Source organism: Durio zibethinus, chromosome 12 (assembly GCF_047325235.1).
Source record: "Durio zibethinus cultivar Kanyao isolate XHJ-2024 chromosome 12, ASM4732523v1, whole genome shotgun sequence".
NCBI lineage: Eukaryota > Viridiplantae > Streptophyta > Magnoliopsida > Malvales > Malvaceae > Durio > Durio zibethinus.
This window is the reverse complement of record NC_143173.1, coordinates 2,765,223-2,779,054: the sequence shown is the minus strand read 5'-3', so window position 1 is coordinate 2,779,054 and position 13,832 is coordinate 2,765,223. Positions and strand designations below refer to the sequence as shown.

The following is a 13,832-nucleotide window of genomic DNA, read 5'->3' as shown; positions in this document are numbered from 1 at the left end:
TTGCAAAATGCTCTATGCTAATTATTTATGATAAACTATTTAAAAAGATGACTATTGAAGTTCAACAACTTGCATGCAAATAACAAACAAAAAGTCATTACTTGAAAAAAAAAAAGACATGTCTAAAGTTAGGAATATTAAGGGAGAGATAATTAAACTGACTCTCAACAATAAGACAAATATGCACCAGCAAAAGAATAACGGGCTGAAACTGATGTAGAAGCAGCTTCAGGCTTAACATCCTGATGTCAATGCATCTGCTTGTAATCTGCTATAACATCAGAAGCATACGTGCCATGCAATCTATCCATTTGGTTGCATTCTCTCCTCAAATGGTAAGTCTTAATCAGGTGTGCCTCTCCTCTTGGACGTGGCAGGTAGGAGTCCCTTGAAGCATCATAATAATGACTATAATACGGATCCCTAGTGTAGGAATCCAAAGTAGAAACAGCAGCTACAGATGTATTTGCAGTTGCTGCAGAAACTGTTGATTGTATTTCTCGTGTAGCACCCAAATCGTAAGTATGATATTCTCCCTCAGTTAAGTAAAGAGGGTCAGAGCGAATTATATCTCCCTGCATAAGCACAGATTCCCTGTACACTTTATCTGGTTGGCAAGGAGGCTGCTCTCTATAATCTCACCGGTAAGAGCCTAATCTAGCCGCAATATTATGCTGAAAAGTCAAGTTTCTTCTCCCTCCCTGAAGACCATAAGCCATATATTCATTCTCACTAAGGTATAAATCACAATGAATGTCCTCCCTCCTAGTAGATGCCAACTCTCCATGTGCAATTTGCTGATCCCTTTCATGAGATAAAACAGGATAACTTCTAGCACTAATATTGGCATGAGAGTCTCTAGCAGATGCTACTCGGTCTGAAGGGGGCCTTGCTTCCCTTGGTTTATCAAGAGCTTCCCTATTTTCAGGGTGTACAAGGATTCGGGTCACTGCCCCTGATTGAGAGTGGACAGGCTGTGCAGTTGAATGAACTGCAACTGGTTGGAAAAGTTCTGTGAGCTTCTGAACTTGAAAGGGAAATTTCAGATGTCATTAAGGCTAAAATATGAAAGGAAACTATGAACAACAAACTTCCAGAAAAGAAAACTATTCCTCACTTGTCTAGCAGTAAGTTGAGTTTCGAATTTGTTATTTTCACTATAATTTTTCATGATTGCCTTTTTGAATATGCTCTCTGCCAAAGGAAAACAATCAGCATGGACACTGAACCGCACCTGATACTTAAGTCATGGTACACCAATCTCTTAAAGTAAGGAAGAAGAGTCGTAATTAATGCAAGATGGCTTTAACAAAATGTTACCTGAGCGGGGAAAGCCCCACCAAAAGCCTTTACCTCAAGTGTCATGCCACCAGAAGAGGATGCCTTATAAATTCCATACATAAGCTTGAGATCATAACCATAGAGAAAAAGCTTAAGCCCTGGTCTGATACCCAACACGAGATCTTTTTTACCTGTTGGCACCCCCATTACACGGTATCGGAAACAATCTAGCTTGGTCTTTGCATTGCACATAAATATTAGACCATCAATTTTTTCTTTCTTTTTATTTTCTTATTTCTTTCCCTTACCATCGTGCTTTTCTTTATTCTTATTATTCTTCTCTGAATTACCGTGCTTTTCCTTCTGCTCATTTTGTTTTCTCTTTTTCTTATCTTCCCACTTTTCTTCATTCTTCTGGTTTTTATTTGAAAGAACAGGCTCCTTTCCCCTTCTTCGTTTCTTGGGACTGTCATTTGACTTACTATTTTCCTTGCTACCTGACGAACATGTATTTTTTTCATTCTTTTGGATCTGCTGGCTCTTCTCTACATGCTCCGTACTGGTGGTAGCATCCTTTTGTTGGTTTTTTCCCTTGAATTTAGCTTCTTAGCATCATTTTCAGTAGCTGCACTGCCTTCAGATAAACTCTTGTTTTTACTCTTTTGCTTTCTCCTCCGAACGTCAGAAGTACCAGTGGCTTTTCTTGTCTTCAAGAAATTCTCGGCTTTTGACTTTGCAATATCAGATTTGGCCTTCAATAAATTTGGGCCTTTCTTTTCTGATGATTGTGATTTTGCCAAGTCTTCTACAGCATTGCCAGCTTCATTTTTGTTATTTTCTTGTTCATACTCTACTGAACCATAGTGTTAAACGCTAATTGTGTTCCTGGTCAAATAGCAGGCAAGCAGATAAGATTCTAAACCAGGACAGGAATGTGTGTGTGTGTGAGAGAGAGAGAAAGAGCAGTTTGGAAAAGTCTAAAGCCAGTCTAGTACATCGAGTAAACTTTAAGCAAGAAAAGAACAGGTGGAATAAACAATTTTTTTTCTTTAAAGTACAGTAAATTCTTCCCAATCAAATATGTAAATTTAATGTTTTAACATCCTAATTGAGGTAAATATGCCTATGGAAACTAGAATCATTCACACAAGAAACTTTGAGGTTGTTCTTGCCATGGAACTTGATTGATCAAATTGGCCCACCTCAGACACAAAAACATAGCATGTCCCCGAACATCCACAGTAGATTCACGTATTAGAGTCCATATGGAATCACACCAATTTTGAATGGCTATAACTTCTTAGTCATGCATTTCTAACAATCAAAATTAAGAACCATATAATGACAATTCCTAGTTGTTGATACAAAAGCAAAGCAATATAAATATGTAAAGTTATACGATGGACTTGAAACAGGATGAAGAAAATATCACCTGAAAGAAGAGTGTTCTCTCATTTTTCCACTACTTTGAACATAGAAGGAACTTAAATGGAAAAAATTGAAGTATCTCATGTTTCCAAGTTATGTTTAGGATCCAATAATTCAAATTTTATCCAACTCTACATTATAAACTGTGATATCATTTCAAAGTATATACAGGAATCACCAACCAGTTTCACATCTCATAATTTCAACTCTAATGGAAACAACTTGAAATGAAAGTTGATCTGGAATTGTATCTGAGGTAATTGTATCTTTATTGCCATGTTTTTTGGAATTCTATGTTGGTTCATATTCTGGAGAAGTTAGATGCAAATGTAACACGAGATCCTGCAAAATCAAGTCAATAAGCAAGAGAACGCTCTCCAATTTTGGATATGACGGCCAGTATACAATTGCTGTTCACATAATTCATAAGATCATTTTAATAGTTTTCTATTCAGACTAAGTTTCCTTAATAATGCTGAAGCTGAGCAACGGCAATCATAAAGACATGCAGTTCATTTTATACAAACAAATTTCTTCATTTATTGCTTAGTGAAGGCAAAAATGTGGTTGAAACAGGGATTTAAGAAACTGGAAACTTTCTCACCTCTTAGAACTCTTTTAGCAGTGTGGTCAGCTGACTTGAGACCTGGCAGCTTGGAGCATATCAACTATGAGGGTTTTTTCACATGCCTAATACATACATAAAAACCCTGATTGAACAAGAATAAAACGCATATAACACAGTCAAACATTGCAAATTGTTCCCGTGAGCTATTGTTCTTCTACATGAAGCCTTTACAAGCAAGAGGAGAACCCAGATGGAAAGATGATCCTGTCATTCCTACTTAAATTACTGAACCAAAGAAGATAATGTGCCGTGTCCTCCCCACTTGTTTCTGTGGCTTTTGCCAGGATGGTATAAATTTCATTTTCATTGAGAAAAAGAAATTAAGATGAGAATCTCAGAGCAGATGCCTATATAAAAAGTTAAACCAACAATTAACAACAGATGACAATTAAAATATCAAGGAAAGTTTCCTCAGAGACTAGAAAATCTTTGATAAAAGATATCTTACTTTCTATCTTCTGCAGGTTTAGGAAAATGAATTCGTAGCTTGAAAGTATTTCCTTGATAACCAGCCTGCAGGGAAAAGGGAAAAAATTCATATAGCTAGAATCTGAAAACAGTAAGAATTGATTCACAAGGCAATGGTGAAGGGAATTTTCAATGGTAGTTAATTTCCAAGTATAGGCAAAATTACTTTCCATTAGCCAATAACATAAGATTCAATGTAAAAGGTTAGAAGTTATCAGAACCTTGACATTGAATCCAAGACTATCCAAATCCAGCATGTAAGCATAGTTCACCTGGAGAAAGACACAAATTAGCTAGGAAAAGGAAAAAAAATCAACAATAGGATATGTTAAACTCGCTGTCAATAAAAGGTCTTCAATGTGAAAAATTCAGAAAGAGGAAATCATCACATTGAATACTAGTGATAGAAGCTTGAGAAGAAATGGATCTACAAGTCAATGTTTTGAGAAGACAACAGCCGGCAAGAGAATCGAGCTATTGAATCAACTTTTGAATCCCGGTACTCCTGTTTGGTGAACTCTAAAAATATTAAAAAAGTACAAAATGACACAAGACAAAATAAAAAATAAAATAAAATAAGGAGAAGATGGTGAGAAATAGCACCACGTACAAATCCATAAGAGCTGCTGAAAATAATAAATGAAATGGGTGAAAGGCAGCAGCAGCAAAAGCACCACTAGTGCCATGTCTTAAATGAGGTAGGCAACATTAATATTCTTCAAAAGATTATAGGGTGGAAGAAATGTAAGATATGATACAGAAAAGTAATCAGAGCACAAACCTCCTGACCCTAGCAAAGCTGTAGCAACACCTGATACATATCTCACAACCTTAGGTTCAACGCGCATAAATTGGAAGTCACCGAAGTCAACCTTCACAATGGAAGTATACGCTGAGTTCTCTATCTAAACAGATTAGTGACAACATTTATCTAAAGGGACATAACATGCAGGGGGAGGAGAGACACAAATACCCAAATGCATTGGGTGTTTAGCCAAATAAGCAGTTTGAACAGCCGCTTGATCTTTTTTGGATACCTATATAATTGATCAATACATCATTTCAAATACTTCAGAACACCAAATAATCTAGGAACACCAAATATACACCAGCTGGTATCCCTTCGAAGTTTCTTTCAGAAGGCCTTCTTAGATCTTGCAAAGCATTCCTCCATTCAAACAAATTCTTATTTTTCATAGCCTTCCCAACTGTTACAATGGCAATCGGCAATCTAGCACATTTTTTGGCCACTTCAATTGCCGTAGCATGAAAGTCGGGGCTTAGAACAATATCACCAGCCATCTTCTTAAACAGGCTCCACGCTTCTTCTTCTTCTAGTAAGTCGATTGCAAGGTTTTTCTGTGAATCCATCGAAGATAAAGCATTGAGCTCTCTAGACGTCAACAAGATCTTGCATCCTTGGTTTTCACCTCCGTAAGGAATTCCTAGAGCCTCCATATCCAATTTCACCCAAATATCATCCAAAATAACAAGAACCTTTTTGTATTTCTTTAGTCTTTTATTATATTTTAAAATTATTTTTCAAATTTTTTATTTTAAAAAAAACCAAAGAGTAAAAACATGTAAAAATTAGAAAAGAAAATAAAATCATGAAAAAGATTAAATTTTGTTCATAAATTAAAAAAATGTAAATTTAAGTTAAAATTTTATTTTTGAAAAAATATAAAAATATTCAAAAATAAAAATCTTAATCTTTTAGTTTTTATTTCAAATTTTTTATATTTTTTATTTCAAAATCAACAATTTAACTAAGAAAATATTTTTTGATTTTTTCAAAAATAAAATTTTCACATAAAATATAATTTTTTTTAAAATCCATATTTTATGTGAAATTTTTATTAAAAAAAAAATATTTTTCAATTTTTATGAAGACAAATATTTTTTCATTGTTTTATTTTCCAAATTTTTAATTCTTTAAATTAAAAAAAATAAGAACAAATATTTATTGATTTTTTTAAAAATAAAATTTTAACATAAAACTTAGATTTTTTTAATTAATAAAAATTTTTAATCTCTTTCTTGATTTCCTTTTTTTTATTTTGTAATTTGTTGCATTTAATTTTTTTTTTTGAAAACAAAAAATTTCAAAAATAATTTTAAAACATAATAAAAGATCGATAACTTATATCTATTTTGTATAAAAATTGAGGGTATATTTACATAATTAACCTTTTTTCAATTAAAATGACATATCATCAAATTAACCTGTTTTCAAATATCAATAGCTTATATCTACTTTTTCATTTTGCATGTTATCATCTATGTAAGATGCCGGCTTTGCAATACAAATGACAGTTAGTCTAGAGTCTAGACCTGTCAATTGGACTGGTTGGACTGAGTTTGGGTTGGGCCAATCCAGTTCGAGTCATTGTGGGACTTAAAAAAATAAGATGTATTATCATTTCAATTTTGGATTCGGGCCATTTTGAGTGCAAACCATTTCTGTTCTAATCATTTCAGTTCAGGAATTTTAGGTTTTAACACCGGATTGGATTCAAGTCGTTCAGGTTCAATTTATTAATTTTTAGAATCAAATTAGATTATATTTAATTGGATTATTTAACTAAGTTCGAGCCATATTTTATTGTAATCTTATTAAAAGATAAAAAAAGTAAAAAAAAATATTTCAAAATAAATATAAATATTGTAATTTGTATGCTTTAAATTGAAGTTAATTTTTATATAAATGAAATAATATGTGATTTTATTAGATTTAACATATTTAAATACAATATCATAATATTATATTAAAATGATATGAAAAAATCGTATGAGTTTTTTTAAAAAATGTATTTCATATTTAATTATGTCAACACAAATTTTAACAAACACAAAATATAAAGAGTATGTTTAATTAAACCATATCATATGAGTACATTAGACACAAAAAACATGTTTGTCAAATATAACATGTTTAATAAGTTTTTATATTTATTTTAATTTAATATAAATATATAAAAAGTATTTTAAACTTTTAATTGTAATACACACAATTATATATTTAATATAATCATATAAAATTTTTAAATATTTATTTATAATAAACATTTAATAGGTGATTTTTTTATATTAATATAACTATAATATAATTAATCATTTTAGTATAATTGTAACTTATTATTTAATAGCTTATTATTTTGAATTTTAGTATAATTGTAACTCATTATATAATTTATTTTAAATTGCATGATTAAAATTTAATAATATAATTATAACATAAACATAATATATATATACACAAATTAATGACTTGTTTAATATATTTTATTTTAAATTACATGATAGTTGATTTTACGTAAAATTATAAGTGATTGTATAATTTATTTTAAATGATACCTAGATATGTATGTATACACATGATAATTAAAAATATATAAGTTATTTTAAATCATATTATAAAATATAAGAAGTTTTATAAGTAACATAACATATATAATTTATACTAGTTTGATATTAAAAATATATACTAATTTGATATTTTCTATAATTTTAATGAGTTATCATTTGTGTTATATATTTTTTTGTTTGTATTATATTTATTATTTTATTAGATTAATATTCTTAAATAAATTATACTTAATTTAATGTTAGCCTTTTAGTTATTTCAAGTTAATTTTTTGATCTTTTCAATTTTGAGCTATTCCAAATTTAAGCCAATTTGAATTCATGTTGATTTGGATTTTGATTAATATGGGTTTGATTTGTTTTTAGTTTTGAGCTGAGTCAGATTTGAGTGGATTTGATAAGTTTTTCAATTTTAAGTTAGAATTAATAGATCTAAATTAATTTCATTTAATGAAATTAAGCTTAATTATATAATTTAGAAAGTTTATGTTTATTTACAATAAAATAAAAAATTATAAACTTACTTGCATGGAATTAAAGATTGAGGGTATATAAAAGATTAAGTGCATATTTAGGTATTAAGTCAAAAAAAAAAAAAGATGCTGCTTTGGTTATTGCTCGTTAATCCATAAAAGGGACATTTTTGGCATAACATAAATTGCATGTGATGCACCTGCCCATTATAACTCGAATCCTAACGGGACATTGAAGCGGGGATCTATTTGTAATATGGCAGCGTCAGAACTTTGGAGATGATGTAAATTTTTCATACTAATGGGGTGACGATATATTAATGTTAAATGTCAAGGACTTTGGTGTAATTAACCAAAAATACTTTTCCAACAGGAACCATGTGCCACAGTCTGTAAGCACAATGTTCGAGACGCAGGCCGCGCGATAGTGAGTGGCGGGCAGTGCTTTTGAATTATTTAATAGTCTTTGGCTTTTCTTGCTCTATTGCAGACGACACACATTATTTGGTTTTGATTCTCTGTTCTCTCAACTACCATTGCTCTAACTCATTCTACTGCTCAATTCCTAGGGGCACTTGCTCCATCCTATATAAAAAGTCACATTTAATCTTTTTCGATAACATTTTCTTTCTTGACTTCTAACTTTTTAATATTTTAAATAATTAAATTATATAAAATATATTTAAAAACTACTTCATTCAAAGTTTTTAGATTATGCCTTTTAATATTTTTATCAAGTATAAATATAAAATAACTAGATTATTATCCGTTCCGTATATGAATTAATTTTATTTATTTAAATATATATGATAGACATAAATTGGCTTTCTTTCCAAAATTATATCAAAGTCTTCAAATTTTATAATATATATAACATTTACATATCCAACTAATATATTATAAGAAAATTAAATTTTTTGAAAAAAATAAAAAATTCAAAATATATAATAGATAATATTATTTATAAAGAAGAAAATGATAAAATAAATAAAAGTTTTTATTGAGTAAAATTAAATTTCAACCATTATCATATGTAGTAATATTTATATATTTATAAGTTTATATCAAATAAAGATAAATTATTTGTATTTGAAAGAAACTATAAATTGCCTTTCCTATCTCCTTTTGCTTAGTTCTTCTTCATACAAAAAATCTTAATAAAGAGATAATTTAAAAATTGATCAACAACTTAAAATTGATATATAATTTTCAATTTAGCAACTCTATCTTTTTATTTTTAATCATTTTCTTTTGCACATTAATTGTAAAAAAATCTATATTTTTTATTTTTAGATTTAACATACTTTTGAGTGGAAACTAATTACTTGGTTAATATGTCTTTTATTATTACATTATTTATAAAGATTTGTGTCAATTTAATTTTATGTAAAAAATTTATAAAAAGTATTTGAAATGATAATTAAATAAGCGTAATTTATATAAATTTGTCAAAGGTTTGGATAATTGAATAATTGTTAAATAATACTATTTGATAAACTCATATTTTAATATGTATCAATATCATATAAATATCTGATTAATTACACAATAAGTTTTCCGACGATTGTAATTGACAAATGTATATAAAAGATGCAATGGAAATATAATCTAACATTAAAATATCAAATGCTTTAAGCTTTACTCTTTAATTATTTTTAAAATCATGAGTAAAGCATGCAGGCCACACTCGTATCGTGCATGTCGATGGATCAACATAAAGACAGATTTAGCAAATGTTGGCCCAAAGTAAGCACGAGCTTTGAGCACTCCCCAAAATCTTTTTAGATTCACTTCAAGTCTTGAAAAGCTTATGTTGAATCGATTACAATTTTTTAAGATTTTTAGTCACTTGCATCGGTGTTTAGTCAAGACTTAATTGAATGATTTAGAATGAGATGCAATTGTTATTATTATTGTAATTTATAACCATTGAAATGAACTAACGAAATAAAAATATCATATCTTCATTATATATGATAAGAAATCAAAATTTTATATTTTTAAAAAATAAGTCAAAATGTGAGAAGTTAACACGAATAGAGGCAGTATAATTTTTTTACAAAATTAATTTTGAAAATTTTTGGGATAAAATTTTTTTTAAGAAATTATAAAAAAAATAACGATAAAAAGTAAATATATTTTACATCCGAACAATTAATTTTGTGATTGATGCATATTTTTTTATACATAATTAACAAAATTTGAATCTTTCACTTTTTACATAAAACAAGATTTTTTAAATAAATATATTCATATTTTATGTAATGAATTAATTTTAAAAAATAAATGAAATAAAACCGATTAAGAGGAATTCTATATCTAATGGAAAGACCAATACTACATGAAGGGTATTTTTATGTTAATAAAAACTTTTGAGATAAAGCCAACTGCATATTACTTTGAGCCATACCGTACACTAATAAAAAGATGAGAAATACATAAACATTAAGCAGCCGATTTTGAGTTTAAAAAGTGAGGTCACTTGGCTGTTTATGGCCTCAAAGGCGGTGACTAGAGAGAGCAATTGCCTCTAGCATTCCCCTCGTGGATTTCAAATACAGCTTTATTATTTGTTTTGCTTCATATCATTAATTTCGTCATAATTTTAAAAAAAATAAGAAATATATATTAAATGATATTGGATTAATTTGATGAGCTTGCAGATAAATTTTTATAAGTTTATAGATTTGTAAATTCATAAATTTCAATCCAAATTTCAAAATTACAAGTTTCAATTAAATTTAAGGTTTATTTTTTGTTAAATTTTGATTAAATAAAATTTTATTTATTAAATTTTTTATATAATCATGAATGATAAAAATGTTTCTTCATCAATTTAAAAAATTTATAAATATTCAAATCCAAAAATGTTTACAATCTTATGAATTTATAAATTTGAAAAACCCATGAATTTATGAATTTGTTAAAAGTTAATAGTTGTTAGATTTAAAAAAAAAAAAAATAGGTGCATAGAAAGTTTTTAAATGTAAATAGAAACTCCTAATTCCAATTCCAATAGAAAATTGATGTAATTTGTGAGGGTGTATCTGTCATATCATAACTAAAACGTTGGAGGACGATGCGTATTTTTTTATATAAAGATTGGACTGTTGTTTGCCAATTAATTTTTTATGCGAAGTTGCAGGGCAATTTCGACTCTTTCCACCCTGTGGCTACCATCCTCAGTTACCCAACAAAGGCCCCAATTGTGAGTCCAAAACATGCTTTTGTCTATTCCTTTAACTCTGGCCAATTAAAAATACTTCACACTGCCTCTTTTTGATATGTTTCACGTGATCGTCAATGAGTTTATCAAAAGCTGCTTCTTTCCATTTCACGTGAAGCGTCTACTGAGTGGGGACAGAATTGAATTGAAGTTTGTAAACTATAATGCAAGAATGTGAATAGAATCAAGGGAATCATAAGAATCATAGGAGGAATTGTTTACTCCATATTAATTGTATCTAATAAAGATGACTGATAATGACATTCTTTTGGGAAAAACAAGTGCCACCAGGCACACCGGTAGTAAATGCACTCTAAATCTTTTGATCTAAAATATTATTAGATTACACAATATGAAAATATAAAATAATATGATTTAGATTTTAATTATAAAGAAAATTATCATTAAAAATATTAAATTAAAATTTGTTATAATAAAATTTTTTATTCTTTCAAAAATATTTATATATATTTTTATATTAAAAATAAATATATTTAATGATAATTATTAAATTACTTATTTATTTATGTATTTATTAATATAATGACTATATAATTTATTTATTATTTTAAATAATTAAATAAATAATTAAAAAATTTAAATAAAAAAGATTAAAAAAATTTAAAAAAGGTAAAATAGAGAGAAAAATACAATGAAGGGAAGCTTTTTTTCGCTGGACCTTTAAAGTCCAGTCACCAACCATTCTTGCAGTGCAATGAAACATACAACCGTTGCTGCAGTGCAATAAAAATATACAACTATTTTTGCAGTGCAATGAAAATATACAACCATTTATACAACCATTCCTGCGGTGCAATAAAATTATACAGCCATTTTTCCAGTGCAATGAAAATATACAACCATTCCTGCAGTGCAGTAAAAATATATCTACTGCATTGCAACTTTGTTATTCAAATGTTACATAGGCGTCGATTGACAGAAATGCAGATGCTTTTGAATCCAAATGCACCATTAGTGATGGCGGAGACCTTAGCGACAGGAATGCGCTGATTGCAAATTCAAGTCACGTTTAGTTGCTTTTGTGATATTTAGGTTGAGTGCATATCTAGGTACTAACTCAAAAAGGCATGTTGCTTTTGTTATTACTTGTTAACCCTTAAAGGGTATTTTTGGCATAACATAAAAAATTGAATGTGACGCACATGCCTATTTTAACTCCAATTTTAACGGAAGCTTGATGTGGGGATCTATTTACCATTTTTCATTGTTAAAACTTTGAAGATGATGTAAATTTATCATATGATGGAATGATGTTGGGTTAGTGCTAAATGATAAGGAATTTGGTGCAATTGATTAAAAATACTTTTCCGACAGAAACCATGTGCCACCCTTGCAAACGCATAATTCGAGACCCAGGGACCAGCTGGCTGTGCTTTTCATACTCTTTTGCAGACAACAAACAATTATTTGGTTGTGATTCTCTGTTCTCTCAACAACCATTCTTCTAACTCGTTTCCTCAACCTTTATTAGTTGAGGAATGTTAGGGGCACTCGCCCCAAGCTTCACCTTTCAAACTCGAACCTACACGAAGCCACCTCACTTAACTTTCAAAGCTAAAATCCGGTAACTTGATATCACAAGTTTCCGAACTTAACAAATGAAAATCTGATTGTGAGAAGATTTTTGTAACTTTTCAAACGGAAGCCATAGATCAAACTTCATCTGTCATTTGTCAATAAAAGAAAATAGCAATATTTCATGCTATTTTACTTTTTAGGCTTTTGTGGTGGTTCTTGATTTGTTCTATTTTTTATGCTTTTTATTTGTAAAAAAAAATGCATTTGACTAAAATCAATCAATATTTTTAACATTATAAAATCTGTAAGTTATTTAGCAAATAAAGTGATGATTATACCTTTTATAATTACTTACATTATAAATTGGTATACATTTTAATTACATGTCTATTTTAATCAATTATATTTTACATTTTACACTATTCTTTGACTTGAATGTAATTTTTGAAGAAGCAAAAAAGTAAAAACCAAAAAAAAAAAAAAAATCAAACCCAACTTTAATTTTTTAGTTCTACTCTTAATATATTTATACAGTTTTTATTTATTTATATATTTATATAGCTTCGTGTATGAATTTGCTTACAATGTAACACTTTTAGATCTACATCTACTTAAACTGTAAAATTGATATATAATTTTCAATTTAGCAACTTTATCTTTTTGTTTTTAATCATTTTCTTTTGCACATTAATTGCAAAAAAATCTATATTTTTTATTTTTAAATTTATCATGTTTTTAAGTGAAAAATAATTATTTAGTTAATATGTCTTTTACTATTCTTTTATTTACATAGATTTGTGTCAAATTAATTTCACATAAAAAATTTATAAAATGTATTTGAAATGATAATTAAATAAGCGTAATTTATATAAATTTGTGAAAGGTTTGGATAATTGAATAATTGTTAAATAATACTATTTGATAAATCAATATTTTAATAAATATCAATATCATATAAATATCTGATTAAGTACACAATAAGCTTCCTGACGATTGTAATTGACAAATGTATATAAAAATATCTTTATAATTTATTTTTTTATTTAAAAGATTGTTGACCTAAAATAATTTAATTATTTATTAATTTTATAAATGTTAAATAATTTAAATTTTTTGTTATATATTATTTTTAATTTAATATTTTTAATTATTATTTTATTATTTTATTATAATTTATCTCATTGTTATTTTTATTTTTATATTAAATATATATTTTATTATTAATTTTAATCATATCATTATAATAATTAATCTTATATTTATATTTATTTTTTATTTTTACCATTTAATCAAATAGACCTCACGACAACAAACAGATATTGATTCCAATTGTCATACATAAGATGGTTTAACGAAGGATGAAAGGAGAGCCAAGATGCTTAAGACGGAGACGGACCAAGTTAAGTCATTTTTTAAAAGATTT

At 28.0% G+C, this 13,832-nt stretch overlaps 1 protein-coding gene and 1 pseudogene across 3 annotated transcripts; both read right to left on the bottom strand.

Moving 5' to 3' along the window:
- Positions 1-80: 80 nt before the first annotated feature.
- LOC111277052 (uncharacterized) lies at positions 81-3,548 on the bottom strand (annotated as a pseudogene). The gene is made up of 4 exons (XR_016326313.1): positions 3,509-3,548; positions 1,321-2,134; positions 1,118-1,234; positions 81-1,022 (listed from the first exon to the last, which is right to left on the bottom strand). The product of XR_016326313.1 is annotated as an uncharacterized LOC111277052 (transcript).
- On the bottom strand, positions 81-5,309 carry LOC111277817 (disease resistance protein At4g27190-like). 2 transcript variants are annotated; one of them, XM_089769050.1, is made up of 6 exons: positions 4,843-5,309; positions 4,587-4,677; positions 4,027-4,310; positions 3,786-3,850; positions 3,314-3,684; positions 81-2,166 (listed from the first exon to the last, which is right to left on the bottom strand). In XM_089769050.1, exon 1 carries the CDS (start codon positions 5,261-5,263, stop codon positions 4,877-4,879), a length of 387 nt encoding a protein of 128 aa, XP_089625176.1. In that variant the 5' UTR covers positions 5,264-5,309; the 3' UTR covers positions 81-2,166; positions 3,314-3,684; positions 3,786-3,850; positions 4,027-4,310; positions 4,587-4,677; positions 4,843-4,876. The 2 variants fall into 2 exon arrangements, with proteins under 2 accessions (XP_089625176.1, XP_089625174.1); XM_089769048.1 differs by having other exon boundaries at positions 4,587-5,309.
- Positions 5,310-13,832: the final 8,523 nt, after the last annotated feature.